At 35.8% G+C, this 21,646-nt stretch overlaps 1 protein-coding gene across 1 annotated transcript; it reads right to left on the reverse strand.

Annotated features, from left to right (window-relative positions):
• Positions 1-8,491: 8,491 nt before the first annotated feature.
• Positions 8,492-13,976, reverse strand: LOC139853995 (protein STRUBBELIG-RECEPTOR FAMILY 2-like). Its single transcript, XM_071843329.1, has 19 exons — positions 13,748-13,976; positions 13,281-13,336; positions 13,132-13,206; positions 13,019-13,043; positions 12,710-12,842; positions 12,405-12,476; positions 12,266-12,331; positions 12,105-12,176; positions 11,967-12,038; positions 11,814-11,885; positions 11,651-11,716; positions 11,510-11,575; positions 11,092-11,420; positions 10,728-10,996; positions 10,250-10,515; positions 9,996-10,143; positions 9,250-9,380; positions 8,760-8,916; positions 8,492-8,671 (listed from the first exon to the last, which is right to left on the reverse strand). The coding sequence occupies exons 1-19, from the start codon at positions 13,974-13,976 to the stop codon at positions 8,492-8,494; spliced, it is 2,484 nt and encodes an 827-aa protein (XP_071699430.1).
• Between the last annotated feature and the right edge of the window lie 7,670 nt (positions 13,977-21,646).

Genomic DNA, 21,646 nt, shown 5'->3' on the forward strand with positions numbered 1-21,646 from the left:
TTTGGAACTGAAAAACGGATTGAGCAGACCATGAAGGAGCCTGTGGACAAATCACAAAGACTAAATCTACCTTCAAAGAATCCAAATGATTCAGTGTCTGCTGAAATCATTAGCGAATACCTTGCTCCTTACTCTAAAACCTTTACGTATAATATTCTTTATCATCATCTTATCTTAAATATTATAAGATATCATCGTATCTTCCGTTATAAATATCCTCCATATTTCTGAAGATATTTTCATAACTATTCTTATCTGAAATCATTCATCTCTTCGCACTATATGTGTTATATCATAAAAGAAACTGTTTCAGTTTCTAAATTCTGGAAATTTCGAAAAATGGATGTCTTTGAAGTAGTGTTGGGAACTGAAGCATGAGTTAGTATAATATAATGACATTTGATCAACGTGATTATATTACAGTAAGTCATGCTGAGTTTTTAATGGAATGTGATAAAGGTTCACAGATCATACCCTCATCATGAACCATGTTACATAACTCTTTCATTCTATATAATCTATAAAAATATCAAGAAAATATTTTCTTAATGATTCGGTCTTTTTCGAGGTATTCTGGTAATTTGACAAGTCATATTGTACTATTACCATTTCTTTCTTAGAACATTAGTTATGTTCATCTGAAACTTCATACCTACGAACTCTGGACCATTATCCGCTTGACTTAAGGTCGGGAAGAGAAAACGAAAGCATGAAGCTCCGAAATATAATGGAGAATATAAAGCCCAATAACAACCCCGAAATTACTAACCGTGTATATCAATGCGTATAGCAATATAAAGACACGGGAGAATGAAAAACACTATAACTCCAAGGTAATAGTAGAAGAAAATAACTTCCTCTGATGGCAGATGAAAAAGAAGAATGAAGGATACGATAGCCAGGAAAATATCAAGAATCAGAACTGGATTAAGCATTTTCACAATCTATTGGGATGTATGAAATAAGAAATACGATTACAGGAGTGGTGAAAATAAATGAAACGGAAGAGGTCAATTTATAGCGAAATATCAGACATAGCAATCGAGGCATATTACGCATTTAATCAAAGAAAATCCTAATTTCCGCAAATTTCGAAGAATCAAATCTTATTTAGATTATGAAGATTTTCTATTCCTTAAATTCCGAAAATCAATCGTAACTACGTCAAAAGTTAAGACGAATCTCTATTCTTTCATTTCACTCTTTTACGATAACTTCTCTCATACGCTTCGAGAAATCGGATTGTTTTATCCATATAATTCAACGGTGATAAAATTCTATTTATCAACTCATATCCGTCATGAAAACATTTTTATTGTTAGCCATGACGACCTCACTTAAATTTCGGGACGAAATTTCTTTAACGGGTAGGTACTGTGATGACCCGGAAATTTCTGACCAAATTTAAACTTTATCTTTAAATGATTTAATATTTTTGACACGATAAGCAAAGTCTATGAAGTTAAATCTCAAAATTTTAGAACTGTTTCATTACATTTGACTGCTCTCGACGATTCATGAACAATTATATGTATGTATATATATATATATATATATATATATATATATATATATATATATATATATATATATATATATATATATATATATGTACAAGTAAAAATGACTTTCCTACAGTAAAACACTATTTGCTACAGTAAACACTATTTGCTACAGTGAACACTATTTGCTACAGTAAACACTATTTGATGTCGACGAACTAGCAAACAAAAACAGATAAGGCGGCCATGCGATCGCATGGCAAAAACACTGAAAACTCATGCGATCGCATGAGGTACTGTAGCAGGCCACATACTATAAAAGCTCGATTCATTCCTCCGTATTATTTTTTTTTATATTATTATTATTATTATTATTATTATTATTATTATTATTAAGATTAATATTATTATTATTAATCTTATTATAATATTATTATTAGTAGTATATATACCTAAAATACTACGACGAGGTTATGAGCGTGTCACTTTCAAAATGGGTTTTTGAGCGGGATAGAGCTAAGGAAATTATGGGTTATTGCCAAGGAGGTTATGGGTAATGTTCGAGGGTATATTTGTGAATCAAATCTAGTGTTTATCATCTCTGTTGTGTCTACGTACTTTCCTACAATATTGAATCTCAATATTGATACGTAAGCACTCATATTTTATCTTTTATACATTAATTGTGTATCCATGTCTAGTGCTCGAGTATATATATTTATGCATGCTTGTATGCTAAATTTTGTCGTTAAACAGTTATGATGAATCACGAAGTAAATACATATATTACTGATAAAAGGTATATGATATGCATGTTTTTGGAAAGCTGGCGAAAAATCAATAACTTTTCATTTAGGAATCGCGTAATTTCGGTAAACGAATTAAAAGATATGATCAACTGAATTATGATTGACATTGATTGAAATTGCTTTTGAAACTTGTTTGTAAGAATGATAAATTGGATTTTTGAATATTACCATCCAAGTAAATGAATCCATATATAAGGCACGTCTCGTTTTGTTGAATTATTGTCAAAATTGACTTTTTGAAATAACATTGGATATCTTTTGTATGTTTATATCGAGCATTAGGATTGTGATACACTATGACCTGACCTAGCTTGATAGACATTTATTGACCAACACATGTTCTCTAGGTTGAGATCTACGATTATTTGGTAATCCGAGTTTCGATCACATTTTGGTGAACGACTTTATATGCTACTAAGGTGAGTTTCATTTGCTCCCTTTTTAAATGCTTTTGCAATATATATTTTTGGGCTGAGAATACATGCACTTTATTTTAAACAATGGACACAAGTACATACTAAATTCTATACTGAGTTTGAACCGAAAATCCCTTAGCTTTGGTAACTAGTAACTGCCGGTTATAAGAACTGGTGGGCGCGAGTAGTAGTATATGGATCCATAGGGCTTGATATCCCCGTCCGAGCTAGAGCACTAGCCTTTTAACGGACGTATGCTATTTGAGAAGTGTACACGTTGGTTTGCGTGTATTATTAAGATGATTATACAAAGGGTATAAATTATATATACGTTAAGTTTAGTTACCAGGGTGCTCAATTTTGTAGAATATTTTGATAAACATTTAAGATGAAACAACTGAAATCTTGTGATCCACCTTTATGTACAGATTATGCAAAACATTAAAACTATGAACTCACCAACCTTTGTGTTGACACTTGTTAGCATGTTTATTCTCAGATTCCCTACAAGTCTTTCGCTGTTTGCTTATATGTTAGACAAGCTATGTGCATGGAGTCTTACATGACATATTTTTCAAGGAAACGTTGCATTCACCAAATCATCACCATGTATCTTATTTTGACTGCATTGTCAACGGAAGTACTATTGTAAACTATTATTTATGATGATTGTCTATATGTAGAAATCATCAGATGTCGAAAACCTTTGATTTAAATATTCATTTATGGTGTGCCTTTTCAAAAGAATGCAATGTTTACAAAACGTATCATATAGAGGTCAAATACCTCGCAATGAAATTGATGAATGACGTGTTCGTCCATATGGATTTGGAGCGATCGTCACAGTAGCTGATGAAGATACTGAGGTGGTTGTACCAGCTGATACTAATCAGTCAGCTGGTACTGAAGACACAGCAAGGAGTGCTGTGAATGAAGACCCAGCCAGAAGTGTGCTGCCGGGTGTTACAAGTGTTGAAGACCCAGCCAAGGTGGTTGAGCTGGGTGCTAATCAAGATGATGATACGGTTATTCCTGCTGACTTTACAGTCTGGGGTAGTGGAAATCATTTATTTGTTCAATCACCTATCTCTCCCCAGACCCTCACCTATTTTAACAGAACAAAGAATAATCGTGTCAATCAGTTTCCAGTGAGTTCATCTAGCATAGGTGAATCAATCATGTATCCTCCATCTCCCCCAAAACGTCATGGTAAACACAGAACTTGGGAAGATGATTCAGTTACCCGTGGTGAGCCAGACTTATTTAAAATGAATCCAGATGAAAGAGATGCTTACCGGCTGGAGATCACTGTACAGGAATTGCTTGAGCAAAGACAAGCTGCTATCAATGAAAGGATACGCCAAGTTAGATTGCTGCATCATCCCCTTGATCAGCCACTCTACATCACTGCCTTGACTTATGGCATTGAAATTGGTGTATACTTAAACAAAAGTGGTCAAAGGCTCTCTACTGATGAGGAGAAAGCTCAATTTCAAGAGGCTCGCCAGCTGGGTATGGATCTAAGGGAGTATCGTGCTGCCCTTAGAACTGAAGAGGGTAGAAAGATGATTGAAATAGCAAAATCCCTGAAAATCACTGCCGACGAGTATTTGTTGGGTCTACAAGCTGAAATTCAAAGAAGGGAAGCTGCTGATGTTGAACTCGCTGAGAGGGTAAGGCTCCAGGATATAGAAGACAAATTGGCTGCTGATAGAAAGCAAGAGGCTGAGTCTCTAGAATTAGCCAAAGCCATTGTCAAAAAACAGGATAAGGCATTTGATAAGATTGAAGCTGCTGAGAAAGCACCTGCTACTGCTCCTATAAATCTGTTCATACCAGTGAATTTCCTGATCATTATTATAGGAGTAGGTATGGTGATGTGATGAATAGAAGATCCAATCCTAGCAGGATCATCAAAGTAAACAGAGGGTCAAAAAGAGCGTTCAATGTTGTAAGGGTGAATAAAGTTCAAGAAAGAATAAACTATGATGAGTTAAGATCCCTTGGATTTAGTGAATGGATGGAGATCTTGGAGTATTTCATTGGTAAAGGTGAAAGTGCTATCAAAAATACACTTAAATCTGAACTCCAACAGCTCTTCAAGAAAGCAACAAGGTTTGGGAATGCACCAGTGATAAATGTAGATGAAGTCCTCTCTCAAAAACCTAAAGGAAAGTAATCCACTGGTGAAGGACCAACCGGAAAAGGCCCCATCATTCTACCTCCTCATATCCCTGTGTTTGACCCTGCTGATGTACCTTATCTGTTCCCTGAAGCCTGGAGAATCAAATAAGAGGAGCTATCTGAAGAAGAACGAGAAAAAGATAAAGATAGATAGTCTCCTATGTGCTCAAATTGTAGCTTTTATTTAATTCACTTTTCATTCTGCTGTTGTTGTAATTACTGTACATATTGTGCTGCAATGAAAGTGAAATGAGTTTATCTTCAAAATCATATCAAATTATAAGATATGGATAACTCAGCAAAAGATCCCAAAACAAACTTAAAAAGGGACAAATTTACTGCCTATTTTTTTAGGTCTCTCCGTGCTGACTTTAGTGTTTTCTCTACATGTCATAGGTTTTGTCATCATCAAATAGGGGGAGAGTGTAGAGTCCCCAAAATAATTAAGGATTTAATTATGACAAAACTGTAATTTATTTGCACTAAAGTGTTATGTGCAGTCAGCACAAGTTTGTTCCTGTATAGACAGCAGATATTGCTGTGTCGAGTGTTTAGTTTGCTGCTCAGTCTACCAACACAAGGTAGACAGTGTTCTTCAATCAGCACAGGATGTGTACTCAGCAAATCAAGAACATGAAGTGGCTCAGCAATGAAGAACCAGCACAGCTGGAATGCAGCTCACTACACAAGACAGCTATGCTCCATTATAAGCATAGTCATTTCTCGAGTGGTCTACATCAATGGTACTATTCAACAGAAGTCAAAGACAAAGTTGAACAGAAAAGGACACGCGTCGGCGGCTGACAAGTGACCTTACAAGACCATGTGGGAATGCAGAAGGTTAACGCATGTGCAGATATGGGTTATACTTTGTCATCACCTAGGGAACACAACATTCTATTTGTTTAATCAAATAGTGGTGCCAAACCGAATTGGGGTGTTCCTGCAAATAGCTACCAAAGAGGAAAGAAGAGAGCATGCTCTCTGATATAGTTGTCTCCACAAGTACAGACATCCTATGTACCAGTGGACAATAGAACCATTACACGGTTAATAGGACTACTATAAATTGTTGTATCCGCTATTGTTACAACTAGTGGTGTGGGTTTATTTTATAGAGTCAAAACGTGTAATAGCTGTTAGTTTACCTCTTAACTATAATCTAGGTAATCTGTATCAACCAACTATCATTCCGCCAAGGATAGTTGTGATTCTTTGTGATTCAATCAATAAAGAATAACTGTTGAAAATTACCTGTGACTCTATTTATTTGCATGCTTGAATACTAATCGAGTTTAACTGTTTAGTTAATTGAAAAGAAATTGTATTCACCCCCCTCTACAATACTCCTGTTGTTATCAAGGGACCAACAAAACCATAACAATTGGATTCACTCAAAACGGATTTAAAACGAAGAAGTTATGGGTAAAACAAGATTGGTTATTTTTGCTTGTTGTAGCTACGTGAAAATTGGTAACAAATCTATATTAATCATATCCTAGCTAACTTATATTGTATTATACATGTATTCTAATATATTATGTAATCTTGGAATACCATAGACACGTATGCAAATGTTTTGACATATCATATCGACCCATCTATATATGTTATTTGGAACAACCATAGACACTCTATATGCAGTAATGTTGGAGTTAGCTATACAGGGTTGAGGTTGATTCCAAAAATATATATAGTTTGAGTTGTGATCTAGCCAGAGACGTGTATACACTGGGTCGTGGATTGATTCAAGATAATATATATCGATTTATTTCTGTACATCTAATTATGGACAACTAGTTGTAGGTTACTAACAAGGACAGCTGACTTAATAAACTTAAAACAGTAAAACGTATTAAAAATGTTGTAAATATATTTTGAACATACTTTGATATATATGTACATATTTGTTATAGGTTCGTGAATCGACCAGTGGCCAAGTCTTACTTCCCGACGAAGTAAAAATCTGTGAAAGTGAGTTATAGTCCCACTTTTAAAATCTAATATTTTGGGATGAGAATACATGCAGTTTTATAAATGTTTTACGAAATAGACACAAGTAAATGAAACTACATTATATGGGTGAATGATCGAAGCCGAATATGCCCCTTTTGCTTGGTAGCCTAAGAATTAGTAAACCGATCTACTAATTGACGTGAATTCTAAAGATAGATCTATTGGGCCTAACGAACCCCATCCAAAGTACCGGATGCTTTAGTACTTCGAATTCGTTTTTATCATGTCCGAAGGATTTTCCGGAATGATAGGGGATATTCTTATATGCATCTTGTTAATGTCGGTTACCAGGTGTTCACCATATGAATGATTTTTATCTCTATGTATGGGATGTATATTGAAATATGAAATCTTGTGGTCTATTATTATGATTTGATAATATATAGGTTAAACCTATAACTCACCAACATTTTTGTTGACGTTTTAAGCATGTTTATTCTCAGGTGATTATTAAGAGCTTCCGCTGTTGCATACTAAAATAAGGACAAGATTTGGAGTCCATGCTTGTATGATATTATGTAAAAACTGCATTCAAGAAACTTATTTTTGATGTAATATATTCTTATTGTAAACCATTATGTAATGGTCGTGTGTAAACAGTATATTTTAGATTATTATTATTTGATAATCTACGTAATGCTTTTTAAACCTTTATAGATAAAATAAAGGTTATGGTTGTTTTAAAAATGAATGCAGTCTTTGAAAAACGTCTCATATAGAGGTCAAAACCTCGCGACGAAATCAATTAATATGGAACGTTTATAATCAATATGAACGGGACATTTCACAGGCTACGGCCCATTGGTTGCCTGACCCAGGCCCAACTGAAACTACACCCATGTTCACCTGTTATGATCCGCAAGTTAACAGAAGCCAGTTTATTTGTCTCCAGTCGATACAACCGCTGGTACAATTCGTACAGTCTTCGATTCCCTATCCAGACATCTGTCCAGAAAGCAGTTGTTTGATATTTCTCTACTAGAATTTTTGATACTGTTGTTGGACCGATTACCATCACAAAAAACTACAAAATATTATCGCCAAAAAATAAACGAAAAAAGGAACAAAAAGATATAGGTTGTCGATCTTTGAACTAATTCATAACAAAAAATTTATGAAAACTACTCTCAACTATGACATACTTCTTGGAAAGACTAGTCTGGCAAGATTTAGATAGTCCGTCCTTGAAATAAATCACAACAAAAGATTTACTAAGAGCATACTCAACAACAACAACAAGAACACCCAATTATGACTAGTTCCAAGCAAGTAACCTATTTGTACTTGCTTAGAAGTTGAATATACAATTAAACTACCATATGCATCTTATATGTATTTCAATTTTAATCTTAACAAACAATTCTGACTAACTTTGTTGTGTATGTAGAGTGACTGTGTTTATCTTTTTGAAGGATCCATGGCTAGGAAGTAGGAAGCAACAATGAAAAACTATTGCCTGCGTTGGAATTTGACAAACGAGCAACTGTAACATATTGTAACATATATCTGATTTTGACTAATAAATTGTTGGAATTTGACAAACAAACTAAACTAATTTGCAAGATCAGATAGACACATAGCTCATTGTTGGTGATGCGAGGAAGCGCGAGCGTGTTGATCGAAAAGACCTCTCATATGTATCAAGATCTGTATCTGCTGTTGTTCTCAGTCTGTGGTAGTCATCTTGCATACGCGTCAATGATTCCAGGATTTCTGATACAGATGGTCTGAATCCTTTCTCCGCCTGTATACTTCCTTTCTATTATTAGTAACAATAATAACGTTTTCCAGTCTGCAATTGAATTATTACAATAAAAAATATATGCTGTTACCTGAGTACAGAGCGAGACAATATCAGCAAATCGTGAGAGAACCTTTGGTGGGATTGTTTTTCGGAGGGCCGGTTCAACCATCTCATTCAAGGACTCATTGTCATGAAGCCGGGTTGAAGCCCACTGAACCAGGGAGTTCTCTTCTTTTGGTTCAAGTCTGTCGAATATTAAACCAAATATGGAAAACCAGAAACAAGAAATTTATCATTTAACACGACGTAATTACATAATTTTACAATACGGAGACGTAACAGTTCTGATGAGTTTTGGTTTTAGTTTTAGTTTTATTTTAAACTGACCAAACCATATATTTAGCTAAAATGGAACATATCAGATGGGTCAAACCGTAGATGTCATCCTTCAGGTTTATTTTAAACAGACCAAACCATATAGTACCTGCCCACTTTCAACGTGTTGCCCACTTTCAACGTGTTACCCAACCCGCCCAACTACCCGTCTTGCTACCTTAATCAAACATTCGAAACTGTACCCGTCAAAAGGCTTCTTTCCAGTCAGCAGTTCCAAGAGCAGCACTCCAAATGCGTAGATGTCATCCTTCAGGTTACCAGATAGGGGTTGGACGTGTTCAGAAACAATGCCACCACTATCCGTTTCAGAAGCCTAATTAAATCAACATCATAAGGACCGGTTGATGCATTTAATTAACGAAGAAAATCAGAAAATTTGAAGTGTCTGTTGATGGGCTGCACCTTGCTCAGTCTATAACTAACATGTATAACATTGCATATTTTATCAAGCAAACGAATGTCTGTTGCCTGGATTCAATGCAACACTAATTGGGAAGAACTGTATAGCTAAACATGTAATTATCTAAATATTTATTAAGTGAAGTGTAGGTAACGTAATCCAGAAATCTCTGCCCATTTGAGGTAGCAAGATGAGTGGGTCACACAGGTTGTCTAATGCTTCGAGATGGGTTTGGGTTAAAACAAGTCATTTGTTTTTTTATACGACTAAAAGGCCAGGTCAATGTAGGCAGACCTGCAGATTCATTTTGTCCATTTTCAAAATTTTATTTTATATAATGTAAGCATTAGTTATGAATGGGTTGACTTGGCCTATTTGGACTTTGAACAACTTCCAACCTGTTCAACCCTTTTGACCCACTTCCCTTTTAGCTATTTCTCTGTTTACCCTATTCACTTTAAACACATCCCAAATCGACCGATTTGTAAGTGGGTTTGAATATGCCACGTCTATCAACTACGCATGTACCTCAGCTTTAGCACTGTTGATCGTGAGGGGCTTCAAAACAGCTAGACCACAGTCACATATGCGAGGAGTTAAATCTTCATCAAGTAAAACATTTGAAGCCTTCAAATTTCTGTGAGCCACAGAAGGGACACACGTGGAATGCATATAGCTGAAAGAGACAATATTACAAGAACAAGATAAACATAAACATAATAATTATTTGCTGTTTCCTGAAAAAAAAAAAACTTGGAATGACAAGATAATGAGATGCTCACTTCAAAGCTCGGGCTATTCCAAGAGCAATTCGAAGGCGAAGTCCCCATGATAAAGGCATATATGCTTCAGAATGTAAAGCATGATCAAGCGAGAGGCTTCTTACATATTCATATACAAGCATATGTTGTCCCTGTTCTACGCAGTACCCATGAAGTGTTATGATGTTCGGATGCCTTAAACGGGATGCAGTCCAGATCACCTCCAGAAACTGCTGTTCTTCATGAAGAGAGAGTACTACTGTGCTGATGCACTTCACAGCAAAGACCTTGCAGAAGGGAAAAAAAGACAAAAACAAATTTTTTGATTTGTTTACATAAAAATTAGAGGTGGCACTGTCTGACTCGTGTACTTACGAATGGGTTGATTCGGATTATGTTATATCTCTTACGAATGGGTTGATCCTGTTTTGACCCATCAAAAAACTTTCCTGACCCGGCCACTTAACCACCTTTTGATAAAACAAAGTCAAGAACATACCTGGCCATCAGGGAATTCGGCTCGGAACACAGTGCCTAGAGAACCTTCTCCAAGAAAATTAGTTCTGTTGAAGCTATTTGTAGCTAGTTCTAGTTCAGCCACAGTGTATAACTTTGCACCTATGTGCATTCTATTCCTCATAGCAAAACTTCTTCTTCTATTCACTCTCACAACTTTATTACGAACTGGAGCTACATGCTTTACGTGAGTTGCAGGTGAGCTAATAAACGAGACTTCTGGACTCTCCTCAAGAACTGTACTCGTATTATCTGTAACACATGATGTACATAAACATCTTGTAACATAAAATACATCAGATTCTAAAGTATCATTCAATTACAGTTTTCCATTATTAACTTTTTACCTCTGGCCATACTAACTGGAAGGGAATGTTGCGAGCTGTCACTGCTCTCTGGTCTTCTCAACTTTTTACCATGTTTATGTAAGCGGTGCATGGTGTAGAGTATCAGGCAAGCTGCAAAAAGAATAATTCCAACGATGATAACAGCTATTTTTGTGCCCGTTTTTTTCTTCGCGTGTTTGATGGGTTCTGTCATAGGATAACTCTCAACTGCACTTGACTCGGTAGATGGTGGAGATGGTGGTGTGGTTATATTCTGCTGCTCCAGCGGATTATCTAGAGGTAGGTCCCACGCTGGACTGCCACCTATGTCGAACATATTACCTCCAATCCTTTGATTATTAAAAGGTAATATAAATGAGTCATCTACAAATAGAAACTATAATAACATGATTGAGAAATAGTCACTGCAATAGCTTACCACAAATTGTGTATATATTGGAACTGTTTCGGGATAATTCCACTAAAATGGTTCTCTTGTATGTTCCTGACATTGTATGCATTCAAATTCAGCATCATCAAAACAATTAAAATGCTATTGATAAATAATTATAAAGCTTACAGATCTGTTAGCTGAAGGCCAGCTAGAAAGATTACTGATCCTGTGAATTCATTATGCTGCAAGAACCTGAATAGTGAAAGCCAGTAATTAGTATAACTCACATCAACAACATACATGAACAAGCGTATTTGTTAGATATCAATCAACTAAAAGGAACACTGACAATCGTAACAAGCCTTTAAGCGTGCCAAAGGAACTTGGAAGGTCTCCTATAAATTGGTTGTATGAGAGGTCCCTGTCAAGTCATATAAATGAAAGAGGTCATAACACATGTTTGATATATTTGGATATAAAAATGGAATAGGTCATATCGTACATTTCTTTGAGGCATGTTAAGCCCGTGAATACATTACCAACGGGCCCTGTCAAATAGTTGTGGCTCAAATTCCTGCAAGAGAAATATCATGAATGTTTGATTGTAGATGAAGGAAAGTTAAGGGGAGGGGTAACTTACATTTGTCGAAGATATTTCAGGGAAGATAATGAATAAGGTATGTATTGGCTTAAATTGTTGCATGCCAAATTTCTGCATTCACATGTTGATGGATATTAACAACAGAATCACATACAAAAGAGTACCATTTTGTATTGAAATACAGGTAGAGTGAATCTTACAAGTGTGTTAGATTCAAAGGCAGATCATATGGAATTTCACCGTAAATATTGTTGTTGCTAACATCCCTATAATGAAAATCACCAAAATTATAAAACAGAATGCATCTGATTTTACAGTAGTACAATCAAAGCTACTTACAGTTGCCTCAAGTGGCGGAAATTATCGAGCTGGTAACCAAGAATTCCAGTAATGTTCAGGTTGTCAAGTTTACTGTCAGTCAAGTGAAGTAAGGTAAGCTGATCATATATCATATAAAGGATATAATTCTAGGCACCATCTGCAATAGGTAGTTTACTTTGGAAGGTTACAAAACAAAATTCATTTGTAACTGTCATATGCAGAAGAAACACTTTTTGAATGGTTGAAATGAGTTAAAACATACATATGATCATAGAACTAGTTACTGTATATGGATAATAACTGTGTAAGATACTTATGATTACATTTGGATCACTGAGGTCCCAGAACAGGAAACTCCAGTCCATGCTTCTTGACATGGATCACCACCACTTGATTTCCATCCCTCGAGCTGTGGTGGACTATTAAATGACCTATACAGATCTTGAAGAGCTTTAACTGCCAAAAATCACACAAACATTACATACAGTTCAACATAGCATGATTATGGTGCTGTATATGCATTACACAGGATATACACCAACATGATTAAAATAAAAAAATTTGACATTTTAGTTCATCACATATCAGCTAATAACATCACTAGAGGCCAAAGTTCGTATCAATCACTAAACAGAACGTAAGAATCACCAGAACACTCTAGAATCGAGAATAAATACCGTCAAGATTATCAGTATGCGCAGAACCGTGTCCAACAAGAAACAACAACGCAAATACGCTAAAGTACCGGCATCTCCAGCAACGACTCATCATCGAAAATAATCGCAACGGGCAAATTAACCAAAAAAGCCCTAAAAATCACCTGAAAACCAAAAAGAAGAGCATAATTATAAATAAACAAGTAAACCTATGAGATTCCAGTTTGTAATTAACTACCTGGTAAATTAACTGAGCGATTGATGACAAAAACAAGAATGATATCAAATTGATCACTTCAAAATCAAATTATATCAGTTAAATCAAAATTTCAAAAAATTAGATCAAGTAATACGCAAGATTCAGTGTTCTGAGAGAGATAGATACGTACGCTCACTATATCTATCAAAAACATGAACATGTGAACATGATATCAATTGAAAAACGAATTGACGAAAATTAGGGTTCTGAATATACCTATGAAGAAGCTTTGCTGTCTGTAAAGTAGAGAGGGAAATAAGTGATTTTGGTGAGTTGCAGCGAACAAGTGACGAGTAAAATGAAAACGTGGTGCCACGTCAGCAGAGGAACCGTTAGTTTGTTACGTTTGCGCGCACTCTTGTGGTACAAATAATGCACACGGGAGGCATATTGTAATTGGAGCTTTAAAGGATGTACATCACGAACGCATAATAAAATTATGTTACTGTTATTGATTCTGGGGCCGGTCGATCCCATTCCGGCTTCATTGGGCGTTTTAGTGGAGGGGCCCAATAATAGTGTCATTGATGGGTCCAATCTTCGTAAGGATAAGGGTCCACTATTATTCGATTTCGTGGCATCTAAACTTGACAAAGCTAGCGGTAAAAAACCTACTGAATCGGAATCAAGTGTATTTGTTGAGTTAAAGTCCTTTGCGGCTTTTATTGAAGTCATGGATAATACGGAGTGCGTCCAAAGTAGCTGAAAATATGTACTCCACACTCTCAAAACCCGTTGTTAATTATAACTAGCTAACTCTTGCATTCAATTATGTCCCAATTCTCTAAAATATATGTTGGATGACACTAAAATCACAAATAGTAAGTAGTATAAAGTTGAGAAGCATACAAAAAGTTGGTAAGTTATTGCAGTGAAATCTTCCTCTAATATGATATTTTGCAATCGATTCCAAGATTAGTGTTATTGAATAATAAAGTCCGGTACCTTTTATGCTATTCATAATTATCTTTGAAATAACACATCAGTAAGTTTGTTTGTGTTCTTTCACAAATAAATTTATAATCCCTTGAAATGCTACATCCAATCGTTAATAGAAGCCGGCAATAGCTTAGCGATGAAACATAGAAAAAAAATGATGGTGGCATAATTTAGTAGGGTTGTTGGTAGAGTGAAGTATTAGAGATCATGGTTAACTTGGATGGGTCAAATTTGATGCTTACCTATCTGATATCTAATATAATGCTGGAGAAGGAAATTAGTGTTTTTATGGTAGGTCCAAAACGGTGTATGTTTGGCAGGGACACCCGACCCTGTGTTTCTTATGAAAACCTACCAGACCCACCCCAAAAGAGTCGGATGCTTGATAATTATCTCTACCGAGTCCCCACACATGTGACAGGAGCAACCATCATCCCACTGCACAAGAGTTGTATATTTTTGTCGCTAGTGAGGATTGAACTTGCACCATCATTAGGTCCAAGCTTCCACATGGCAGGTCCCGACTTTAAAGGTATCAAGTACCATTGAGCTATTGCTACATTGGTAGTGTTGTTTATGTTGTGGTGCACACTCTTATCCATTAAAGTAAGATGAATGTCAGGGCCGTCCCGTTAATTTTATGGGCCATGTTCGAAAAATAAAAGTGGGCCTTTTGTATACAAATTTTTTTCTTATATAACATAATACTAAGCTTTGGCAATTAAGTATTCGAGCATGAACGTGGAGTATTGGAGCATGAACGTGGAGTATTGGAGCATAATATTAGATTACGGAGTATTCGACATTGATTATGTATCTTATTTTTCGATTTTTCGATTTGTTTATTAACAAATGGACCAAAATATGTAAAAATGAGCCTATATATGTAATGTTAGGATTTTTTTAGGGGCCCTTATAGATGTTGGGCCTTGTGCGGCCGCACGTCTTGCACGCCTCAATATCCGGCCCTGATGAATGTGCAAAGACGTTGACGGTTAAGCACCATTGATTGCCATGGTACTTCTGTATCTGTTCCTGATATCGGCTAAAAAGTCACGTTTTTACCCCCGATATCAGACCCATATTTAATAAAGTAATCAACTTCATTGCCAAAATATGCATCTTTTTGCCTAGATTGGTACATTTGATAATTACGAAGGCAATGCAAAAAGAATCAGCGAAAACGGACTTAAAATGAAGAATTTAGAGCGAAAACGAAAATATATCAGAATACACTCAAAAAACGGCCTGCCAGTAAAGGAGAAAACGGCCTGCCTGATTGAAAACGTCCTGCCAATTAAACGGGCTGCCATAAAATTGGACGGCCCAACAGCAATTAAACGGGCTGATTGGACGACCTGTGAAATGTCCCGTTCTTATTGATTAAAAACGTTCCATATTAATTGATTTCGTTGCGAGGTTTTGACCTCTATATGAGACGTTTTTCAAAGACTGCATTCATTTTAAAACAAACCATAACCTTTATTTCATCAATAAAGGTTTAAAAAGCTAACTCCAACATTCACATATAGAGTGTCTATGGTTGTTCCGAAATATATATAGATGTGTCGACATGATAGGTCGAAACATTGTATACGTGTCTATGGTATCTCAAGATTACATAATATACAATACAAGTTGATTAAGTTATGGTTGGAATAGATTTGTTACCAATTTTCACGTAGCTAAAATGAGAAAAATTATCCAATCTTGTTTTACCCATAACTTCTTCATTTTAAATCCGTTTTGAGTGAATCAAATTGCTATGGTTTCATATTGAACTCTATTTTATGAATCTAAACAGAAAAAGTATAGGTTTATAGTCAGAAAAATAAGTTACAAGTCGTTTTTGTAAAGGTAGTCATTTCAGTCGAAAGAACGACGTCTAGATGACCATTTTAGAAAACATACTTCCACTTTGAGTTTAACCATAATTTTTGGATATAGTTTCATGTTCATAATAAAAATCATTTTCTCAGAATAACAACTTTTAAATCAAAGTTTATCATAGTTTTTAATTAACTAACCCAAAACAGCCCGCGGTGTTACTACGACGGCGTAAATTCGGTTTTACGGTGTTTTTCGTGTTTCCAGGTTTTAAATCATTAAGTTAGCATATAATATAGATATAGAACATGTGTTTAGTTGATTTTAAAAGTCAAGTTAGAAGGATTAACTTTTGTTTGCGAACAAGTTTAGAATTAACTAAACTATGTTCTAGTGATTACAAGTTTAAACCTTCGAATAAGATAGCTTTATATATATGAATCGAATGATGTTATGAACATCATTACTACCTTAAGTTCCTTGGATAAACCTACTAGAAAATAGAAAAATGTATCTAGCTTCAACGGATCCTTGGATGGCTCGAAGTTCTTGAAGCAGAATCATGACACGAAAACAAGTTCAAGTAAGATCATCACTTGAAATAAGATTGTTATAGTTATAGAAATTGAACCAAAGTTTGAATATGATTATTACCTTGTATTAGAATGATAACCTACTGTAAGAAACAAAGATTTCTTGAGGTTGGATGATCACCTTACAAGATTGGAAGTGAGCTAGCAAACTTGAAAGTATTCTTGATTTTATGTAACTAGAACTTGTAGAATATATGAAGAATACTTAGAACTTGAAGATAGAACTTGAGAGAGATCAATTAGATGAAGAAAATTGAAGAATGAAAGTGTTTGTAGGTGTTTTTGGTCGTTGGTGTATGGATTAGATATAAAGGATATGTAATTTTGTTTTCATGTAAATAAGTCATGAATGATTACTCATATTTTTGTAATTTTATGAGATATTTCATGCTAGTTGCCAAATGATGGTTCCCACATGTGTTAGGTGACTCACATGGGCTGCTAAGAGCTGATCATTGGAGTGTATATACCAATAGTACATACATCTAAAAGCTGTGTATTGTACGAGTACGAATACGGGTGCATACGAGTAGAATTGTTGATGAAACTGAACGAGGATGTAATTGTAAGCATTTTTGTTAAGTAGAAGTATTTTGATAAGTGTATTGAAGTCTTTCAAAAGTGTATAAATACATATTAAAACACTACATGTATATACATTTTAACTGAGTCGTTAAGTCATCGTTAGTCGTTACATGTAAGTGTTGTTTTGAAACCTTTAGGTTAACGATCTTGTTAAATGTTGTTAACCCAATATTTATAATATCAAATGAGATTTTAAATTATTATATTATCATGATATTATCATGTATGAATATCTCTTAATATGATATATATACATTAAATGTCTTTACAACGATAATCGTTACATATATGTCTCGTTTAAAAATCATTAAGTTAGTAGTCTTGTTTTTACATATGTAGTTCATTGTTAATATACTTAATGATATGTTTACTTATCATAGTATCATGTTAACTATATATATATCCATATATATGTCATCATATAGTTTTTACAAGTTTTAACGTTCGTGAATCACCGGTCAACTTGGGTGGTCAATTGTCTATATGAAACATATTTCAATTAATCAAGTCTTAACAAGTTTGATTTCTTAACATGTTGGAAACATTTAATCATGTAAATATCAATCTCAATTAATATATATAAACATGGAAAAGTTCGGGTCACTACAGCCTGCCATCAATCTGGACGGCCTGCCATAAACGGCCTGCCATGCCAGTATCTAGTATAAATAAGGCTCATTTGTGTCCATTTCAACACACTCTCCACTCTCCACTCTTCAATTTACTCTCAAATTTAGTTTAGTTTTCTAGTCTAGTTCGAGAATAGTCTTTCAAGGCCTTCTCACCTCCGAGTGGAAAATTAAGTACCCGAAGGCGAACGCCGAAGGTTGCACTAAGAAGTTGTCTAGAGTCGGAGTTGTCACTTTTGTACTTTCGGAACTCGATTAATATACTGGTACTTTTATCTTTCCTCTATCTTGTTATAATGTCTTTTATTACTTTGATAGATGATATTATTGCCATGATTAGCGAGTAGTTATATTTTGTGCATGCTGTGATGTAGTTGCTACGTTGTCTGAATATATAAAATTGTGTAATGAGATACTGTTGAGATGCTTTCCGATTATGATTAAACTCAATCGCTTTTCCGACTAATAGAACGTGGTTATCGGCCCTGTGATTGGGAAGTCGCGAACCCCAATTCAGAGTACACTATCTGTGTGACCCCTTGGTAAGACACCTCTGCCGGATACATGGGCGTTTGTCAGAGGCACAACGGTTGTAGTAAGGCAACCTACCCTACGGATTCTGACAGAGGTTCTTTCGTAATGGAAACCCTAATTGATACTAGGAGTACAAGGCCGGCCTCAGGCTATGCTAGAGTAGTTGCTACTCATATAAACATAGTACGTATATCGAGGAGGCACAACGGTTGTAGTACTCTATACCTCTGCTATGTATGGCCATGGAAATGACCTCACTGTTGAAGAGTACATTACACCATAACGTGGTCTCAGACATTGCACTCCGTCTGAGGGATTCTTTAGTAATAAGAACTGTTTGTTTAAACCCATAAAGGATTTGAACCGTTAGGATAATCGAACGTTCACATGGAGACTACTGTCTGGCCATGCCGTTCCTTTATGGTTGATTTCTTTTAAATAAGAACCTAACTGATCTTTATAAACCAATCGTTAACGAAAGCATCGGAAACGTATCATGTCTCTCGGATAAGGGATACCCTCTACTTTACCTTATGTTTAAGAAAGTTTGGTCCAAGTGGATAGATTAATACGCTGCCTTATCGGGTCACTCATAATAAAAGAGCCGTCTAGTGTTAACAAGCAGCTGTGTTAATCTGGCGTCGAGGGAAGAGGCGTTGCTGCCCATTCAGAATCTTCAAGCCTATCGCATACATTATGCCAAGTGACATGTCAGTCCTCTGATAGGGGCGATAGGACCAATATAAAGGGTAAAGGGTTATCATCTATTCATGAGCCGTCATTACACAATTCAGCAATGTAACTAACAAAATCATAGCATGTACATCTTTAACCTTATCTGAAATACAAATTTTACCTATCTGTATTTACTTTATCCTTTAGAAAATTAGAAAATCCAAAATAGAAACACAACTACTCCTTGTCAATTATTTTTGTCAGGTTTTAGGTTCGATTCTGTAGACTACTTTAAAAATGACCCTAAGTCATACTTCCCTTACTCACCCTAAGGAGTAGTAGATTTAGGCCCGACCTTATTAATTTAAAACACGGGTACATCCCCGCTGGGAGACCTCGACCGACGGCCGTGCGGCCCGACGACACTGCACACTAAAACACAACCGTCCGTTTTGACCATATCAGTTCCCTATTGACAAGATGAGATTCAGGTCACAAGATGGGATTAGGTAGATTGAAAATGTACGGATATATAAACGTTAACCAGTGATTCTTGTAACGAGTGTAATTTACCTGAACAAGTTAATGAGATACATCTCGCCATTCATGCAGTATTTCTTTACTTGCTACATGGAATTAAGGTGTGTTCTTTTATAGAACTGACGTATGATGAGAAAGGACATTAACTGTAAACCAAAAAAGAGATTGGTGTGCAGAATCAAGAGTGCCTCTAGTGCTAACGTCCATTCGAGGAGCAAGATTTGTAAGATGAGAAAATGAGGGAGAAGATAGACGTAAAGATTATGTATGCCGGAAAAAGTTCTAAAAATCCGTTTCAGTAAACTACGGTCAAGATTACATAATTCCTATGAGAAAGGTGGCCAAAGTTCATGAAATTAATATGCCAAAAGCAATCCATTACATAGTTATAAGAGATGAATAACAATAAAATACACTAGGATACTGTAATATTCAACTAGTTCGTTCTCCTCTATTAATGTTCTCGGTTTTACATTTACTGCTCTCATTTGTTAATGTTCTTGGTTTTACATTTATTGATCTCATGTACAACAACTACTCCCCTTAGAGAACAGAGTTTGGTGGATAGGGGAACATTCGAAAACAAGAGCAATTTTTTGCATTTCGCTAAAAATATCTTCCCGTTTTGGGAACACGAAATATGTTAATATATTTGTAGACGATAAATCTATGGATCTTAGGTCGCTTGAACTCTAAACTAAAGGCGGAACACAATAGAATAGAGATAAATCGAGATACGGGTCGTTTCAGGATCGAATTGGTCGAACCTAGTGCAAAACCTAGATTAGATCGACACCTAGACGATGTATTTCGGTGGTATTCGGTGTTAGGGTTTTCTGGAGACGAGAAACAACGATTTGGAACAAATGGGACGAGTAACCTCATCAAAGAAGTCTAAACCCGTATATATACTGCAAGTCAGACACACTCGGTCGAGTGTGTCTGTCAGTCGGTAGACTGACTTACACAGTCGGTCGAGTGTGTACACACACTCGGTCGACTGTGTGCAGTTTAACATATTGATTATTTAATAAACTAAGAACGCACAATCACCATAGTAATCAATAGTCACTAGTAAATAACATTATTACATAACCGAATGTACTAAACGTAAGAATAAACTACGGCTGGGGATTCATGCACCAACAAACTCCCCCTAAGACCTAGCCATAGAACAGAAATAAAAATTCGATTATCAATCAGTAAACGGATCTGTCACCCAGTTCTTCAAATAGCAAAGTTTCACAACCCTGCAGTACTGTTCAGCCTGCACACAATTTTCTGGGCGATACAGCATCCGATTGTAGTAAAGGGTAAACATATCTTCCTCACAGCAGTTTCGCAACCAAACTGGATCTAGAACCCTTATACAATCATTTTCATCTCCACCATCCTTGTCTAACACAATAACTGCTTCCTCTGAGCGTTCATCATAATACCACCAACGAAAACGAGGACTGAAGTGCTGCAGCATCTTTCTCAAAGGAACCTTCCGCATATACTTCACAGGTCGATATTTTACTGTCTTCCTTCTAATCCCTGTTTTCTTGTTCGTTCGATAAGAAATCTTCGGAAAGTGAGGACGAAAACCTATGAAATTAGGTGACTGATACGATTTCCTTATCTTACGAACCAAAACATCAGGAATTCCACTGTAATCCTGATATAACATCTTAAGCCTGGCCACCTGCATAAACTCAAAATAAGGTAACGTTTTGAATTCAAATGGAGATTTGATATAATCCACTCCATATTCTTTCTTGATCGCATACATATCGAATTCTTTAATATAGGCCCAGGCTATGATCTTTCCCTTAGCACGTAAACTCTCACAGTGCTCGATAAACTTCAAAAACTGCGGCTCTACTTCAGGTTTCATCACATACTTCCTAATCCGCATCTGAATCTTCCATTCTCCTTCCAACACTTCAATCTTTTCTTTGTTGATCTTCACCGGCAAGAAACCTTCTGGTAACACACTTTCTTGTTCCTTCTGTTCCTTTTCTTTACATTTTCTGTTCAA

Source organism: Rutidosis leptorrhynchoides, chromosome 6, assembly GCF_046630445.1.
Source record: "Rutidosis leptorrhynchoides isolate AG116_Rl617_1_P2 chromosome 6, CSIRO_AGI_Rlap_v1, whole genome shotgun sequence".
In the NCBI taxonomy this organism is placed as follows: Eukaryota; Viridiplantae; Streptophyta; class Magnoliopsida; order Asterales; family Asteraceae; genus Rutidosis; species Rutidosis leptorrhynchoides.

Bases quoted from the DNA above. Each gene is read 5' to 3' on its own strand.
- LOC139853995 (XM_071843329.1), bottom strand. From the start codon at position 13,976: ATGACTTCAATAAAAGCCGCAAAGGACTTTAACTCAACAAATACACTT. The intron at 13,044-13,131 runs GTACTTTAGCGT...TCTCGATTCTAG, and splicing joins AGTCGTTGCTGGAGATGCCG to AGTGTTCTGGTGATTCTTAC. The intron at 11,576-11,650 runs GTAAGCTTTATA...ATACAATGTCAG, and splicing joins GGCCTTCAGCTAACAGATCT to GAACATACAAGAGAACCATT.